The sequence below is a fragment of the Rissa tridactyla genome, chromosome 1 (assembly GCF_028500815.1).
Source record: "Rissa tridactyla isolate bRisTri1 chromosome 1, bRisTri1.patW.cur.20221130, whole genome shotgun sequence".
In the NCBI taxonomy this organism is placed as follows: Eukaryota; Metazoa; Chordata; class Aves; order Charadriiformes; family Laridae; genus Rissa; species Rissa tridactyla.
In genome coordinates, this window is record NC_071466.1 from 102,051,180 (window position 1) to 102,069,277 (window position 18,098).

Below are 18,098 nucleotides of genomic sequence, written 5' to 3' on the forward strand. Positions count from 1 at the left end.
CGCGGCCGGGTTGGGGGGGTGGAGCAGGGGGGAGGCGGCGGTGGCGGCGGCCGCCGTTGTGGGCTGAGGTGGCGGGTCCCGGAGGGAAAGGGGAGCGGCGGTTGCGGGGCCCGGGGTTGCGCCTTCTCTTGCGGCGTGTGACAGCGAGCTTGTCGGCGGCGGGCTGGGAGTTGTGACTGAAAAAAATAACGGGTGCCGCTTCCCAGGCCTGTCACAGCCCTGCTTTGTAAGGTTTAGGTAAGACCCAGGTAGAAAATCTTCCTGCAGTTGTAGTTACTTACCTCTTTTTCAGTACTATAGCTTGTTGGCTTAGGGAGCGGGCTGAGGAGTATTTTTTACTACATGCGTGTAAAGTGCAGCTTTGTAATTGCAACTATGGCAATAGGAGAACTTGATAGTATTTCCGTATTAGTAACGTACTTTTAACACATATAAAGCTTTGGTCTAAAAATATTTGCCATGTCTGTTCATTCAGGACTTGTGTCAGGGATTTAAAACGCAGCTGAATCTGTAATGGAGTCTGAATTGAGCTTTTGATTAGGGAGAACTGCATGCTTCTCCCGATACAAAACATTGCTTCGAGTAAGGAGAATGACAAGAAAAACCCAATCTGTGAAAATCACTTTTTTTTCAAATGGACAGTGGGAGAAGGGGGTAGGGTGAGGCTGTGGTACCCCATGACAGTGGAAAAATACTGTGCCTCAAAAAGTTTCGGGTTTGGAAGTGGAACTTCTCTGCCCCCCCCTCCAGTGATCTGAATTATTTAAATTAATGTTGGGTTTGTCTAAACTTGTAACGAAAGACTAGACTTCATATGGATAAGAATCTTCTTGATAGCTCCATTTTGCTGATGTTTATATGCATGTTTGGAAATTATTTCAGTTGTCACACATTTTACTTAAATGGACATTACTGAAACCCATTTATGAAATGTGGTTGGCTAGGTGCTGCTCTTCAAGAAGCAGAGAAGCTTTCATAAATGTGGTGGGTAAAGAGGATATTCACAGTGCAGTGAAAATATGATCACAAATGCTAATGGAGTTTGTTCAAAACCAATCATTTTGCTGTCTAATGAGCAGATTATTTCATATTTCAAAGCAATGGTGACAATCTCATCATCTCTCACAGGCAAGTTAAGTACTTTATTCACATTTTGATAAAGATCTTAAAACCAAAAAGAAATAATCGTACATGTGTTTAGAGGAGTTCTGCCTCAATTTGCCTGGATTATTGTTTTGTAAATCATATTTCAACTAATTTATGCTGTTCTTTGCTCCACTTATGCCCATTTCTGAAATAGCTTCTCCTTGGTTCTTGCACAGTAAGCACATTTTTTTCTGGCTGCAATGTTATGCATGCAGACTGACTTTATAAGCTTGTCAGTTTATTTGTGTTTATTGGGAGTTGAGAAACCCTCTAGGGAACTGTAGTTTGGCTTGAAGTTTGGCATAAAGTCAGCTCTGTTATTCAAAATATATTTGTTTCTTAAAAATATGTATTGAGTGTTACTAGTTGCATTTGAGTCTCAGAATCCCCATGGAAGATGCCTGCCATGTCGCACCTTTGTAGTGTGTCATGTAAGGGCTCTGACCTGGCTGCATTAAAGATAGAGGCAGCATCGCTGTGGAGCTCTCTGCATCATCTGTTAACACTGTGAAAAGGAAAAGGTTAACTAGCATGCTTTTTTGGCTTCTAGAAAGCTAGCTGAGCAGGCTAGAAAGCTTGCTTTTGGAGTGGGTATTAACTGCCTCTGGCCTGCAATCAGTAAATTCCTTAAGATAAGATACCAGCAAGCTGTAAACAGTAACCTGTAAAGTTTTTTATTTGATCTTTAATCAAATTGGATGCTTAAGATAATGTAAAGCTTCATGAGTTCAGTTCGCTTTCCTGTGGAAGGTAGCAATGTTTATTGTTGCAGCTTCTTGCTGAGTGAAGCTGGTTGGATTGGCAAGCTATCACCATAGACTTCATATTGTGCAGTTTCATTTTAGATGCGGAGTGATCCATACTAAATGTGTACTATAGGGAAATTCTGTTATGTTTCCACATAAACTTACTGAAGGTGTGCAAAGCACGTGTTTCTAGTATAGTGGTAGCAAAATATTTGTTTATAATATTTGACAGTTTTAAAATATGTCAGAAAAAATAAGTTCAAAGATGATGTAGTATGATATGGGAACAGATTATGTATTGAGAAGCTTTTAGGTTCTTAAAAGTGTACTTTGGTCTACTGATTACAGGTATTAAGCTTTATTTGCTCATTTGTGAGGACAAAAGAGGGAACCATTTTTATAATTTAATGAAGAAAATGTTTGTCCAATGGTCTGCTAAGTGGATAGACTATCTTATGGACAAGTTTATTTTGAATGAGTTATTTCTTTAAACTTAGAGTTACATACTGAATGAGTAATTTTGGTGCAAATTCACAAGGACTTACTATATTAAAAAAAAAAGTACCTTCTCCTTTTATTTCAAATAATTTTTTAAGATTTTTCAAATAACTTTTTAAAGAATTTGTCCTGAGGTTGTACTCATCCATAAAATATAACTGCCTTTATATAACTGGCTTTACAAAGGAAGTCCTGAAACTTTGTAAATTAGGTCTAAAAATTAGACCTGTGTGGTATATAGTTATGGCTCACAGGTTGGTTGGTCTTTTGACATATGGGTGTAGAGACAGTGTATATGGTTCATCAGTGGGGTCAGATGTTTCCTGGAGAATTGTTACCCAACTAGAATGAATTCCACCTGGACTACCGTCCAGTTAGAGGGGCTGTGGTGACTGACCAGGCACGTTGTGTGACTGCTTTCTCAGTCCCTGCCAAGTAGCAGACAGTACCCTTCAGCCACCAGAACTGACCCAACAGGGCCATGGGTTTGTGTGGTCAGGGGAGAAGAGAGAAGGAATGAAGAGGCAGGGTGAACTGCAGTGTGAATGGGAGAGGAGGATGAGATTGAGGGAGGGATGTTGCCAGTGGCCCACAACAGTCACAGTGCCCATGGCACAGTGGTCTTGTGGCCCACTCGTGCATTCCTCCTGTATAGCTGAAAGCTGGAGTCTGAATTGGCTTAAAAGCTTGGGTTGTCACTTTTAGTTTTACCTTTGCAGTGTTCCTGCTTAATGGTTCAGACCTTTACCCCTTGTGTAAAGTGTGAAATGGTAGAGACCCTTCATGTAAGGCAGAAGGGTCAGATTCAAATTTAGGCTGGGCGTAATTTGAGAAAGAATTATTAAATCAGACCCTTGCTATACAGATTTATTTTTCTTTCCCGTCTCTTTCAGTTCCTTGAGGACTTAAACAGATGGAGTCTAGTTCTCATTTCTCCTTTTATTTATCCTGATAAGTTACTTCACGCAGAACATATAGCTTTTGTGACAGAAAGCGTTTCAGCTCAGACAGATAACTTGCAGAAAGTACCTGGCTCTTCAAAAGAGGTAAGTAGTTCTCTTTGTTTCTTGCGTAGAAAGCAGTATAATGGGTCATTTGGTGGGTGTAAATCTAAAACACTTGAAGGAACGCAAATCAATGGCAGGTAGATTTTTGTATGTTTATAATGTTATTTGGAATATAAAAGGTAATCTCTTCATTAAAATCAATCACTGTTAATACTCTAGTTCAGTTTTATGCTTCAAATAGACCCATAGACATTTTACTGAGATTTTTTTAGTAGCACAATTCTCTGGCTGTGGATGGGAACTGCAGAATTCCGCCATGGCTTGGATAAGACATGTGTGGTTAGCTATGCTGAATAGGAAAAAAAAATGCTTGAGCTGACACGCTAAGGCAGATCAGACGTCTGTTCAGCTCCGTATCCTGTCTCTGACACTAGCTGAAGCAAGTGCCTCAGTTAAGAATATACAATGCAAGCAAATGTTAAGATTTCTCAAAAGTTCCTCAAGCCTCCAGCCAAGTGGTTGTGAAAAGCTGTAATTGAAATAGCAGTCTCCCTTGGGAGCTTCCTTTCATTGTGATTTATAAGTACAAGTTAAAGTATTATACATTTGAATAATTTTGTCAGTCTGCAGAACTAAGTCCAAAATCAAGCTTTTAATCTCTTTGCTTTTCTATAAAATGCTGTGGGGGTATGGCAATATTTCGTGGTTGGAATTTTATAGATTGTGTTTGCCTTTCAATGCGTAATACTTACAAAACATTTTTGAGAAATCCAACGATATAAGCTAGTACTGAAATCCTTATGGCAAGCATACTTACAAAATGTCCTAGATACTTAGAAATCAAAAAAGTGCCTTCTCCACTATCATATTGAAAGTGCAAAGATAATGGATTGAAAAGATGACATTCTAAAGCTTGAAATACTGAATTTATAGCATCTCTAAGCAGATGATGCATGAAAATAGTATCCAGACCCTATCAAAATTTACTATGAACTTGAGATAACGTCTCTCTCTTCCATAAATTTTGTTGGTTTTATAACTTTTTTCCTCACCTGAGGAATGATTGCTGTCTAGGTGTCTCAGCTTGGATGCAGGTCTGAAGGGGGAGAAAGGTTGTAACCCAAAGTGAAAGATAACCTACCTTGCAGGGAGGAAAAATCTTCTAAGCCATACAGATTGTCATAGTTCCTTCGTAAGACAGTCAGTTGTGTGCGCTGTATGCTCTCCATAGTAAAGAGGACAGAACGGACCTCATTCTCTACTGGAAAGAGGAGAAATGGAAAGATGCACATGCTAGGATATCTCTGGGTAGGCAGTAATAAAATATATGGCCTGGTCTCTGGGGTACCTGAGGTCTCTCCTGGTAAAGTTGGCAGAGCTGTCCCATTAAACAGGATATGCCACAAGCTAGGATCACAACCTGGTGACAGTTGATAAGGTGCCTTCCTGAATGGCCCCTGTGTAGCATCCTAAAGGACCATCTGTCATCCTTGCTTTTTGGCATCAGGTTTCAAGCTCCTTTTTGGAGTTTAAGGAAACCTGTCACATACACAGGTGCTTGCGGCCTGTTCGTTTTCCTGGATGAGGAACATGTATTTTCCAGGCCACTTGTTCTAGGAGATGATCCAGGAGTCCTTTGCTGGAGTGAACATTGAGAGCAGAGTGGTTGGTAAATAGGCTTATCTAACTTGAGTGCAGGAACAGGAGGGCAGATTGGAAGTGGGAACAATTCCAGACTTAGTACCTTCACCCTCCATGGAGGCCTCTCAATTCTAGAACAGGGCATGCTTTTGGAGCGTGTTAGCCTTTGCCCTCCAGAGGAATGATGTCCAGGTGAAGTGCTGCATCAGGCAAAATCATTATCTTCATGAAGATCAGAGTGTGAGGACTGGAGGCACTGAAAGCTTGTTGAGAACTCAGACCTTTTCTGTTGAAGCCATCTGACCCTACTTCCACTGGCCTCGTGTTTGCTTGGAGCACACAGGAAGTAGCCACATTAGCTGGTTTGTAAATGTTTTTATTGCTTTTACTGTAAAACTCTGGAATCCATCCAGGTGGGCCCTGCTTCTAGGAGATAAACTAGATAGGATGCCTGCTGTGCTCTCTCCCTTGTCTCAGAGCGCACCTGAGGAGTGCTGGGCCGACTCAGACAGAAGGCTGAGACTTTTCTTTTTTTCTTTCTTTTTTTTTTTGGTAGGAGAGAGGTCCACAGAAACGTCTGTTGAAGCTCTAGTTTATTGTTCTTTTGGGGTTTATTGTTTGGCAGAGTTTTTTAATCTTGGTTTTATTTGTGTTTTCTTTTAAAATGGAAAATGTTTGCATTCTTATGTAGACATTAATAATTAATTTATCAAGCTCAAAAGCAATAGTCCAGGCAAAAGACCAAAACTAAAGAGGAAAAGGATTGCTGTTTATTTTATTTGTTTTTCTTCTGTGTACATGTCACTTCTAGTGAAGTGCTTTTAATTCTGCTACCTCTGGCAGACTGCTGTCGACATAGACAGGGGCTGTAAGAACAGATTGCTTCTGTGACCTATGAGATTTTCTAGATAGAAATGCCATTCTTTGTAGGGCTATCAGTGATCTGTGATTGGTTTCTGTTGAAACTGAGGTGGACCCAGAAAGCAGGAGTATAAATAATTTCTCATCTTTTAGTAAGAGCTGGCCTTTCATTCTATACTCTAACAGAATTTTGATGAAGATTTCTAGTCATAGCTGGAAAGCTTAGCCTGTTTGAAAATATTCTGTGAAGATTTTGTTCTGTTGTGAAGCAAATGGATTGTTGTGTGAGCAGGATTACAGTTCATATGTCTTGGCAACAGCCTTACTTTGTGAGGTTCTTTTGCATATTCACATTATTTGCACTAGTCGGCAATAACTTCTTTTTACTTGTTAGCATGTCTAATGTTTTACTGTGTGCCAGGAAAAAAAACTCAAGAGCATCAATGTACCCTCCTCACAGTTTCTAGGTGACGTGTGGTGTTACCTCCTTGTGGCTCTTCTCTGGGTAAGAAAAGATATCTCAATATGGTGTGAGTCTCTTAGCCTCCACCATAGAGAGTAACCCGAAGTAATATGCTGAGGAAAATAGAGGAGGAGGTTGGTATCCTGTATCATAAATGTATCTGCCATGTTTGTTACAGGTGACCATGAGTTGCCAACAGTTAGCAGCAGGCCCTTAGAGTTTTACACCTTATGGCTGCAACTGGAGACTTCCATTCCAGCTGTGGATGTGTTACCAGTAGGCTAAACACAGTTGGGAATACCTTCCATCTGGAAAGTGGTGGTGTTGTCCAGGACATCGCTCAAGGCAGTTGGGGCAATTCTGGCTGACTTAGTCACAGTCTTCCCCAGTGACAGTGGGATGTAGTCTGACTGATGCTCCAACTACAGTGATTCAAATCTATCAGGGTCTGGTATGTCTGTTCTTCCAGAAGGAGATTTTGTTCTGTTTCAGAACTGGTCAGCACCAGTGTGTTCAGAAATATATCCTGTAACTTTGGAACTGGTATTTCTTTGTGCTACAGAGTCATGGAGACGACATTTTAGGTCCTGGAGGTAGAAACTCACTGTTGTTGCTTTTACCAGTGAGTGGTCATTATGTCCAGGAGTCCAGGACCTGAGTGATACACCTGTCATGAATTTGAGGGCTGGCTGTCACCAGCTTTGTGGTCTGGTGTGGCTGGTTTGAAGCTATTACTTACTTTTGTGTTAAAGGGTTGGAGTTCAACCCGTAAATTAAAGCATGCAGCTGATCTTGTGGTAAACACGCTGCCCCCACACTGCTATGTTTTTCTGTTTTTGAAACTGAGTTTGTTCAGTAGGCATTAGTATAGGTGAAGTATCAGAAGATACCTAGCCAGTTTTCTTGTTAGGTATCCGAAGGCCACCAATATGAATGTGGACTGGATGGTCTCATTTGGGTTGTGCTAATCAGAGACTGTCTTTAAGAATGACTTAGAAAGGCGATGCAACCATTAAGGTTGTATGAAATCTGAGTTGCTTTCTTGTTGTTCCCTTGGGACGTACTGTAAAGTCAGAAGCTGGAAATATATATTTTGGATACTATATAAACCACTTAACTGCAGTAGATAAAAAGGTAAATTGAGCTGATAGTCTAATGAAGTTATGATCAAGTAAAATATCCAAGGGCTCACTCTCATTTGGTGCATTCAAAAGAAGTGTTTTTTCTTACTGTGTTTAATCAGTATGTTATATCTTGTGTGTAGTGATAAAAGGGTGAACTTCATGAAAGTGGTTTGGTGATGACAGTGTCAAAGTGTTGGAGTTGCTGTGTCGGAATTGGGCTTTGTCTCCCAGTATTTGGGACATATTATGTGGCAAAGGCTAATTCTTTTTTTAGGTCATGAAAACAGATGGTGCTTCCTTGTCCCTAAAAATGCCCTCATAGGAGAACAATTGGGTTTTGTATTCTAGAAAGGATAAAGGCTGTGGTATCATTCACACAATTTTTACTGAAATTGGGTGCCTCATTTGGTTTTCACTTTCAGAATTGACTCTTAAATCACTGTGTATATCAATTGTCTGAATATTGTTTTGTTAGGTACTATTGTTTTATAAACATAAGGTTTAAAATGGTCCTTTTCAGTTAAGAGTCAGTATACAGATTTGTAGTCTTTATTAATGTGCCTGCCTTTCAGAAGGAAACCAAAACTCTTTTCACTTTTCCTCCACTTGTGGCTTTTATTTGTTCTCCAAGAAAATACAGCTGTGTAGTTTGGGTTTAACAAACCTTATTGAAGAAAACAAACTCAACTGTCTCACTTTTCATAATGTTTCTTTTCTGGAGAATGGAATTTTTGATGTAAGTAAGCAGCTTAAATCTTCCGTGTTTAGTTAATGTTTCTGATAGTCAGTGTGTACTTTTATCAAACCCTAGTAGTTTATTTTTGCTTTTTTTATCAGCATTCATTTTAGAATTGGTACTGAAAGCCATGCCTTGGAAATAAAGAAAAATAGAATTTTATTTATACAACATGATAATGCTCTCCTGTCGATTTGTGTGTTTCTTGAAGCTTTTATAGCCTTGATGTTTGAGAAAGATGTACTCTCAATTTGCTTTCAACACTCAGTGTTGTTGTTGTTTTGTTTACTTCTCTCAGGACTGAATCTTGTTGCAGGTATTGCTTGCTACATGACCCTTCCTCAGTAGGTTCTTTTGGTTGTATTCAGTCTCATACATTGACCTTTGTAGTCATAAAGGGTGCACTTGTGTGTGAAAGGAGCTGTCAACTGAAAGCCTTCTCTAGTTGAGATGTGTTATTTCATGATACTATTAATTGTAGTAGTTGTTTTAAACACATCAGGCATCACAGAAGCAAGCCTTCAAAGTGATTCTGCCAGTTTAGTATTCTATAATTGTAATATCTACACATTATTTTATTATTTTTTTAAAGTACTTTCTTTAACATTACTTCCAGTCCTTGGCTGTGCCAGTTGTGCAGTTTTGGTTTGATAATGTCCCTCTGTTGGCTCTTCCTATTGTTTCGCTGCTTTTTAATAGCAGAATAGCAGTTTTTATTTGCAGTGCATCTTGCAGACTCATAATACTGTTGTTTTTTTGATATTTTTCTGTAACCTTTTCACACTGAAAAACATGCATGTGCTTTATTCTAGATTGTGAAGTGGTCAGACTATTGTTCACCATTGGCCTATAAACCTGGTGAGCCTTATAAGTTAATTGCTGAAGCAAGCGTAGATAATTTCAGTAGCCTTGGAATAGCATTCATGGAAGACAGGCTTCAAATGGATAATGGAATGGTGCCACACAAGATTGTTTGTAAGTATCTTCACGAATTGTTTTTAATGGTAGAACATGTTTGGTTTATGGCTATTTTAGGACTTGTGTATAGTCTTTATAACTACATAAAACCCCATGCTTTTATTTTGGCACAATGTTTCCATCCTGTTGTCATTCTAGGCAGTTCATTACTGTAGCACTATTGTATTTTATACTGAATAGAGATCCGTGAAAAGCTAGACCACTTTTTTGAGTGAGTTTCTCTCTTTAGAGAACATCTTACAAATGCAACAACAGAAGAAACAGAAAAATGGTTCAAAAGATATTTGGAATAAACCCCTCACTTTCTTTAATGCCTCATAAGCTACTGCCAATAATTAACCTTAGTATGAAGAGACCTCTTGACTATCCAATATGTCTGAATGTATAAATGTCAGAAAAGTGAAGTTAGACAAGTCTTGTCTGTTAGATTAACTAATCTATTTGAAAAAACAATACAGAAGGTTTTAGGCAAATGTTTTCTTTTTTCAGATTTTAAACGAAAGTGTATTCAATGCTAAACATAGGTTGAGAACAATTGCTGTAACTTGAACATCTTAATCCTTTAAATCACTGAGAGAGGAGCTCATAGATGCTTCCTAAACAGGGAGAGGGATAACCAGGGGAACGAGGGTGGTGTCATTGCTAATTGAATTTTGAAATTGTGGTGTATGGTTTATTTCTTTGGGGGGTGATTTTAATGATATCAAAACTATGAGCCATTGCATTCTCGTTAATTTAATAGTTTCAGCTAAGGCAGGGAGGTTCATGGCTAATCCCACAGAGAGAAGGAAGGAGTCATGATTGCACTTGTAACACCATTCTTAAATAGAATTGTCTGGGCTGTGGGAATTCCAAGCTTCACCTCTTTTTCCTGCATGAGATTTGAACTTCTTTTTTCCAGCACTGTTCTAAAAGGGCCATAATACGTAGTCTGTTGGGTATTGTAGAGTAGTGGGCTCTTGGGGAAGTAGAGCCACACTTTTTTTTTTTTGTTCAGCAACAGTCTAATTTCTTCCTGCCTAGCTGCATCTTCTCAGCTATGTTGATAAAACTGTGGGTCACATAGAATAATTTGGGCTACAAAAAAAATCTTCCCTGCCCCCTCCCCTCTCCCCTCAAACCCCCAGAGAAAAAAGGGGGTTAAACGGGGTTGGTGGTTTTTTTGTTTGTTTTCTTGTGTTTGGTGGTGGTTTTTTTTAGTTTGTTTATTTGTGTGGGTTTTTTTATGTAGATCATAGTTCATTGGCAGAAGTCAGGGAATGGCAAAATCAAGAACAGCTAGCTAGGGTGCAAGAGGGTAGGAATATGCTCACAAATGTGAAATTCTGTCTCTTGGTGCTGTTCTGTAAAAATGCTCACACAAGAGGGGAATGCAAGCTGTGAGAGTGCCCCGAGAGTATTTTACTTTTCAGAATGTTTTCTGGATCATTTTACTTCAGGTACTGTGTGCATGTTAGAACTGCTCCAGGAGAACAGGCTGATTGAGGCTGCTCATGGAATTGCATATAGACTGGTAGCTGTGAAATTCTCCTAGGATGTGAAAAAATCTTGCTTGAAATTTCTGCTCCAAGTTAGGCAAAGGGGATATAGTTTCAAGGGAATGCAGGTGTTGTTAAGCGAAGAAAGTGGTTGAACTTGGATCTGGTGTATTGTGTGCCAGTTGACTATTTTGTTAGTCAAGTTTCTCACTGACTTTCTATGTGAAATGAGAAACAAAAACATAGTAATTTTATTTGGCCTAGTGTGAGTGGAGAGGGATTCAGTAAAATTTTGTAGACTTTGATTTGAAATATTTTCATTGCTCAGCAGCTAAAAAAAAAATAACCCTAAGAAGAGTATTTTTAATCTCCTCTTTCTTTTTGAGTTTGCTCTGCAAGTTTCATGCTGACAATAATCCTCTTTGCTCTTCTTTTCTCACTTTTATCTGCCAAATTTTTTTTTTTATCTTTGCATTTCCATCCTTTTTGAGGGGAGAAAGAGGAAGGTTTAACAATTCTTCCTATTTGCTATTTTTCCGTTGGATTCTTAGCTCCCAAGTGTTGCTGTTGATGGGTATTTCTGCAGACTGGAAGCAGTTCAGATTTTTTTTTATTCCCTTTTACTTGTGCCAAACTTTTATCTGCAGGCTTCAGCAATGTGAGAGATATGGTTCGATGTCTCCATCTTACCCAATATAATCACTCTATTAGCTTATTTCAAAATAGTTTGTTGCAAAATAGCAGCAAACAATTTTCCACCTTGCCCTCCTTAGGAGACGAGTATTTTTCCAAAGGTGCTTCCCTTGCTTCATTTTGTCCTTTGCTGGGGACAGAGGGACAGGAAAAATAACAAGCTGACAAGGTGATGCATTTATGAGAACTTCCTCACCTTCTCACCCATAGGCTGTTGTTCTGTTAAGAACACATCTGCATTATGTACAGTACCTGTCATGTTTTACTTTTGTGGAAATACTTTTGCACTCACAATAAATGTTAGTTTGTTTAAATGTGCCTTGTAAACATCAAGTGTTGTCCACTCAGTCAGACTTTCCTGAAACAAAGAGTCATTAGAGTAAATTACTTGTCTTATGAGTGCAAATTTATTATGTTTGGGGGAGGATGGGTTAGGATTTGGTGTGTAGAACAAGTGAAATTCTTGCTATTATAGATGATTTATACTGAAATTAAATCTGAATCCCACTCTAGTAGTAATAGTCATATCTCTCTTAATATCAGTTTGATAACCCCATTTTTTTTATTCTTTAACTCTTCCAGCTGTCCATTTACAGGAATCTACTCTGAAGGAGTTGGCGCAGGTGGCACCATCTGTAAAAGAGCAAAGTACAAGCAGTATGCAAATGGATGAAACTGCTACTTCTGGGACTACTGTTAAAGCAGGAGTAGGTGAGTCTGCAGGACAAGATGAAGGGGAGAAATCCAAGCTAGAGAAAGAAAGTGACCATGAAGATGAATCCAACAGTCTGTCTGACAAGGAGATAGGTTCTGGAGACCATCATCACTTGCATCTTTCCAGTTGTCATGAATGCCTGCAACTTGAAAACAGTACCATTGAATCGGTCAGATTTGCCTCTGCAGAAAACATTCCAGAACTTTCTGATGATTGCAATAGCAAACAGGAAGAGAAGAATGATGACTGTCTAGCAAGAGGAATAAAGAGAGTAAACCTTGCTGGAAAGCCCCCTAATGTATTGATTTATCTTGGCTCTGAAACTGCAAAAGTGGAATTTGAACAGGTAAAATCAATCCTTCAGGAATGCATTGATGCTGACAGCTATACCATCTACCAGCTCCGTGAGGAGCAAGTTCTGAAAGATCCATGGATTGATAATTCACTGCTGTTGATCATTGCCACAGAGGAGCCTATTTCTGAGGAGAACCACAAAAAATTTATGAAGTTTTTATCTACAGGTGGAAAGATTCTAGGGTTTTCTTCATCTTTTACATTTGATGGCATACAAATAAAGAGAAAAAACAAACTGAAGAAGACTGTTCATGAATTAGTGGTCTCTAAAATGGACAGCACTGAAATTAAGTTAAATCTTTTGGTCAGTGGCTGTATTTTTGAGGAAGTGATGAAGGAAGATACCAGCAAAGTGAAGACATTGAGTCGATTAAATAATGCTGATAAAGATATAGTTATTGTTCGTCTGACTTATGGAGACAGCGGAGGAGAAGCCATTCTTTCTCAGGTACTGTGTATGCAGGAGCATTCATTTGCTCCTTGCTACGTGATGTTGTGGTATGCTAAAAAAAGTTCACTTGTTCCCATTGCATGCTCTTTGGGATGCTTGTCAAGGGGAGGTATAGATGGTTGTCTTGGTACAAAGACTCCAAATGCAGAACGGTTTTCACTTGATCCTCAGGAAGCTTAAAGAATGATAGAAAATTGTCACTGCCATTCCACTTCCATGTTTTCACCACATAGCCGTGCACATGTAGATCATGCAAGATCACAGTGAGTAGCAGAGAGCAGACTTGCATAGTAAGCAAACATCTTCAAGAGCAGAGCTATCCTTTTGTGCCTGATAGAAGTTTTGCAGTGATGCAAGTGTGCATTTTGCAGATTTTTGAGAGGTGGGAACAGGAAGACCAGAGTTGTTGGTGGACTCGAGGTGAAAGCTTATACTGACAAGATAAAAAAGAGACATCCTTACAGAAATATGAACTATGGTGAAACAGAGAGTCAGGAGAGGATGTAAAATAAACCTTGCAAGAAACTCAAAAGACATCTCTTAAGGTTAAGGTAGCCAGCACTTCTGGAAATTTAACCAGTGAATGAGAGTCCCAGCCTCTGTTACTTGTTGCATACCTTGTCTAGGAAAAAACTGCTGTACAATTTTTGCTTAAGCAAGTAACTACACAATAAGGGTTAGTCTCTGACTGCACTGAAATACTACTGTTGATTTAGGTCTGTTGGTTCTTTTTTTGCTGGTGTCACTACCGTTTTCTCAGTTACATTCTGTTTATATCTTAGTGTTGTGAATGAAGCAAACCATTTCATGGTTTCCTTAGCAGTGTTTTGATTAAGGCTAATTTCTGGATGGATGTTAGGTTCATGATGTTGGCCTTCCTGTTCTGTCACTTAAAAATGCCCTTGATTCAACTGGAATGCATTTTTTCTATTTACAATCAGAATTAAAATTTTAAAACTTGTTTTTTGTTTTCTGAAAGTGTGTATGTTTTCAGTCAGTAATATACACTCCTAATTTTTTTGTGGGTGGGTGGGGGAGGAGAGAATCTAGTCTACGGCAAACTTGCTTTTTTGTTTCCCAGGTCTTCCTTCAGGCTTTAAACTTTTAAATGTTCAACATTCTGCACCTAACAAATAGCTCGGAGCATGTCAGGGACAGAAGTTGGACAGTATAGTATGTGTCAGAATCTTATTCATTCCACTTAAGAATAATATCCCAACAAATAGATACTTCTCCAGTGTTATGGTATTGTGATCTCTGTTTAAAACAAACAGATAAACAAAACCAAACCAACAGCCAAACAAAACCCACACCCCCTAAAGAAATTAAATAACAGATAAGTTTGAGTATTCATAATTTTTTTTGTTATTGTTACTCTCTGTCTTCTTGGGTAATGGGTGAGGAAGCTTCCATGGCTGTGTTAAAGGCAAATGTCGGTCACTGATTATTTGAATATTCACAGGTATCTTGCTAAAGTTTTGAGTGCTGGAAAGCTTGATAAGAGGTACCATTAAGTTTATAAAAGAAGCCTGTGCCCCAGAAGTATGCATGTACCTGGGTGTATAACCTATGCTATGACAGAGAGACTGCAGCCACTTCTTACTAAGACTTTTAAAGTGAGCCTGAAGGCAACTTGCACATTTTGAGTTAGCTGCAGTAGGAGCAGAGGTAAACATTTTCTTTTTTGCATGGCTGTTCACAATTATATTGCTTCCCTTTCTCTGCCTTTGCTTTCAAGCAGCACATGGAGGAAAGCATGATGAGGAATATAATTGAGACACAGCTGAACAAACTTTATGCAAGATTCTAGGACCTATTTTCTACCACTATTTAAGTTATAGGAGAACTTTCTCAGGAGCCCAGAGCACTCAAATTTAACTGCTTGTGTATCAGGTAGCATATACTCTTCTAGCGATTACGTAATTCAGAAATATTCATCGGGTTTCTTAGAAGTGTTTTGTCTCTTAGCAGTTTATCAGATTAAATCTGCTAGTTTTTTGGAAACTCTATAAACATAGTAGCATGTTTATAGCTTTCTGTAGGAAGCTTTGCCACCCATGTGTTGTATGCTTGTACTAGAAAATTGATTAGATACTGTTGCTATCCATTTCTGCAAGTTCCATGGTAAAACCTGCTTTGCTGTACCCTTTAAATTGACACTTCTGCTGTAGTAAAACTTAATACTGCAGAGGTTTTCCTTAGAAAAAAGGCACTACAGTATAGCTTCAAAAATCAGATTAAAAGGATTAGTGTGTCATTTTATAATTTTAAATGACTTCCAGTCTGTATTTGAAAAGTCTTATTGTTTTCTCTTCAGGGGACTGACAGTGACATCAGCCATTAAATATTCTGTCACAGACTTATTGTTTCCCTTTTTTCTGTACTCTTCTGTTTCTCCCCCTCCTCATTTTAGCATATTTCCCTGAATCTCAATGAAGTAGAACATATATGAAAGATGAAGAACACTTCTCCAATTTCGCATATTTGAATGATAAACAAAGATAATAGCTTGTGATTTTCATGAAATGAATGTGCATGTAGTAGGGTACAAAGGCTTCTAAATATCTTGGAATACTTATGTAAAAAACAAAACAAACAAAAAGCCACAAAAAAATGCCACAAAACCCCAAACCAATAAAGAGGTCCAGAAGGGATTTATTTATTTTTTTAATTCTGTGTTTCATTTCTACTTTTAAGCATCTGCTTCAGCCCTGAGAAGTGATTCTCTACAAAGTGGTATTCTAGGGTTCTTAGTTCTATTTCAGACAGAAGCATTTCTGTATCTGCACGGATTGCAACTTCATACATGTGACATAGTAGGGACTTGCTCAGACGGAGTTCTACATATTTTGTGCAACCTCTGATAAAGCTCTTTCAATGTTAGTGTACTTCTGCTCTTGTACAAGCCAGAATTTGACCACTATTGCTGTTGATTCTAGGTTGCTAGCAGAAGGAGAAGTTTAAGTTAGTAAGTAGAAGTTTGAACAAGTCCTTCGGGAGAAGGCCAATTTATTAAGAAGGGATATTTTGTGTAGGTTTCAGAGAAAATTGTAGCGTACTGACAACTGTGATCCCTGAATTGGAAACTATAAATATATAGGTATTCCCTAGTTAATTAGCATGATAAAGCATTACTTGTAGATATGATGAAGACATGATAAACTCTTAAATTGCACTAGTAACGCTGGATAGTTCAGCAACCGCAGTCAGGACAAAGCTACTTTTGGAACTGTTGTGCTTATCTCTCTCTGCCACACTAAAATGTGTACTACCAACAAAATAATTTTTTTTATTCCCTTTGCACATATCCTTCCAGGCACACTTGGAATTGGATATCAATTCTATGGATGTCCAAACTGAAGAGGATTTCAATTTGCTTAAGATAAGCAATACCAAGAGATATGAAGTTCTCAAGGAGATCCTGATGTCACTTGGCCTGAGTTGTGAATTAAGTGAAATTCCTATGTTAACACCTATATACCTCCTCTCTTCTGATGAGGTAAGGCTTCTGCTTACATTTCAGATAGTTGAAATTTAGCTTAGAAGACAAAGTCAGTGTTCACTTAAATACATCTTGTTTCTTATGTGGTATTTTTGTTTGGAGAGGCTTACATATGTATTACAGGTAAGCAAAAAGTTTCATTTCTGCTCTGTTGCTATTTTGTTACCTCCTAGTAGTAGTTTTGAATTCAAGCGTGGGGAAATTGTACAGGGTTAACTTTTAAAATATATTTTCTGTATTTAAGAACTTTTATGCTTATTTGCGTGCTTCTGCAATATTGAAACATAAGGCTGTGGTAAGCTACGGAAAGAACTGATTGAAAAGCCAGGATTTGTTTTTATTTTAAAATGAGGTAGAAAGTTCTGTACAGGCTGTCAACAAAAGATGAAACCCATGGTGTGTCAGACCAAAACTGAAAGACCTGAGTGAATAGGGAAGAGTGTGTGATTACACAATGAAGAGCTTTATTCCTGAGGATGTTGTAATGTTTCCTGGAAATAGAATAGCTTCTTGTAACTCAAATAATCAGCTGGCTATTCTGAACTCCTCAATTTGAGACATTGCTATGGAGAACTGTGAAGAATATATAAAGCATTAATTTTAACTTTTAAACATGACTTCAAATACACGAGAACCATATTGTATTGATCTGAAGGCGTGAAGCAGTAGGTGATTAAAAAGGAATACAGGCTACTCAGGCTCTTTGAGGTGGTTGTTTCCAACCCATATAGCACTGTCACTACTTGCTTTTAGCATGCTTGTCTGATTCCTGTTCCTTTTCTGTATCAGTAGCACAGAAATGAGATGTCTGTCGGAACTCAACTATAGAAACTTGTCCTTGGATGCCTGTTTCCAGCAGTATCTTATATAACACCCTTTTTTGGCTACAGGATCAATCAGTAAACAGGGTGACATGTTACAGCTGAACGTTTTAAAATAACTTGGCTGATATTTTAGATTTAGATTTTACTTTTCAAAACACTGTTTATTAATCTGGAAGGTGGCTGTGCTAAGTATTGCACACCTTATAGATTGGGAATATGTGAAACATGACTTAATTGTATGGCAGGCAGGTCAGTAGCAGATCCAGAAAAACTGACTAAAATATTCTTAATAGGTGTATCTGTAAATACAAATCTGTGTTTGTTTTCTATGTCTCTGGAGATGCTGCCAAAACTTTCTACTGGTGCATTAAGTAATGCCCTCATATAGCAACTTGGATTGGATGTAACAGTTGATCAAAATTGGGCAAAATGCAGAGGTGGTTGTTTGTTGTTTTTTTTTTTTTTATTACCCCGGATTGATTGTGTGCCAAACCTTGCCAGATCCATCTCTACTTTACAGTGGTGAAAAAACTATTGGAAGTCCTTCTATCCAGCCATCTGCATGAAGCAAGGCTGTTTACCAGCACTAGGTCAGGTCAGCCATGCCCTTTGGTTGAATCTTGAAAACCTCCAAGGGTGCTTGTTACAACCTGTCTGTGCAATCTATTCCAGTGCTGTTGTACCATTCTAGTGAATTTTTTTCCTGATGCCCAGCCTGAACCTCTCAAGCTGCAGTTTATGGCTGTTCATGGTTTATTATATTATCCGGTACTACTGAGGAGCATTTGGCTCTGTCATTCTTTTAACTCTCGTAAGTGGTTGCACGTTGTTTTTTAAGTCACTCCTTAGCCTTTTCTTTGACAAACTGAATGAACCCAGCT

General features: G+C 38.5%; 1 protein-coding gene across 4 annotated transcripts in view; it reads left to right on the forward strand.

Moving 5' to 3' along the window:
- HLCS (holocarboxylase synthetase) overlaps positions 1 to 18,098 on the forward strand; it is a 128,267-nt gene that overhangs the window by 462 nt on the left and 109,707 nt on the right. For 2 of the 4 annotated variants that reach the window (XM_054204663.1, XM_054204752.1), the window contains exons 2-5: positions 3,284 to 3,436; positions 9,035 to 9,197; positions 11,954 to 12,888; positions 16,208 to 16,390. In XM_054204663.1, the coding sequence (XP_054060638.1) occupies positions 3,284 to 3,436; positions 9,035 to 9,197; positions 11,954 to 12,888; positions 16,208 to 16,390 (1,434 nt within the window). Of the gene's footprint in view, positions 1 to 65; positions 238 to 3,283; positions 3,437 to 4,973; positions 5,401 to 9,034; positions 9,198 to 11,953; positions 12,889 to 16,207; positions 16,391 to 18,098 lie in introns of those variants that run through there. The other 2 variants (XM_054204834.1, XM_054204930.1) reach the window with 2 other exon arrangements.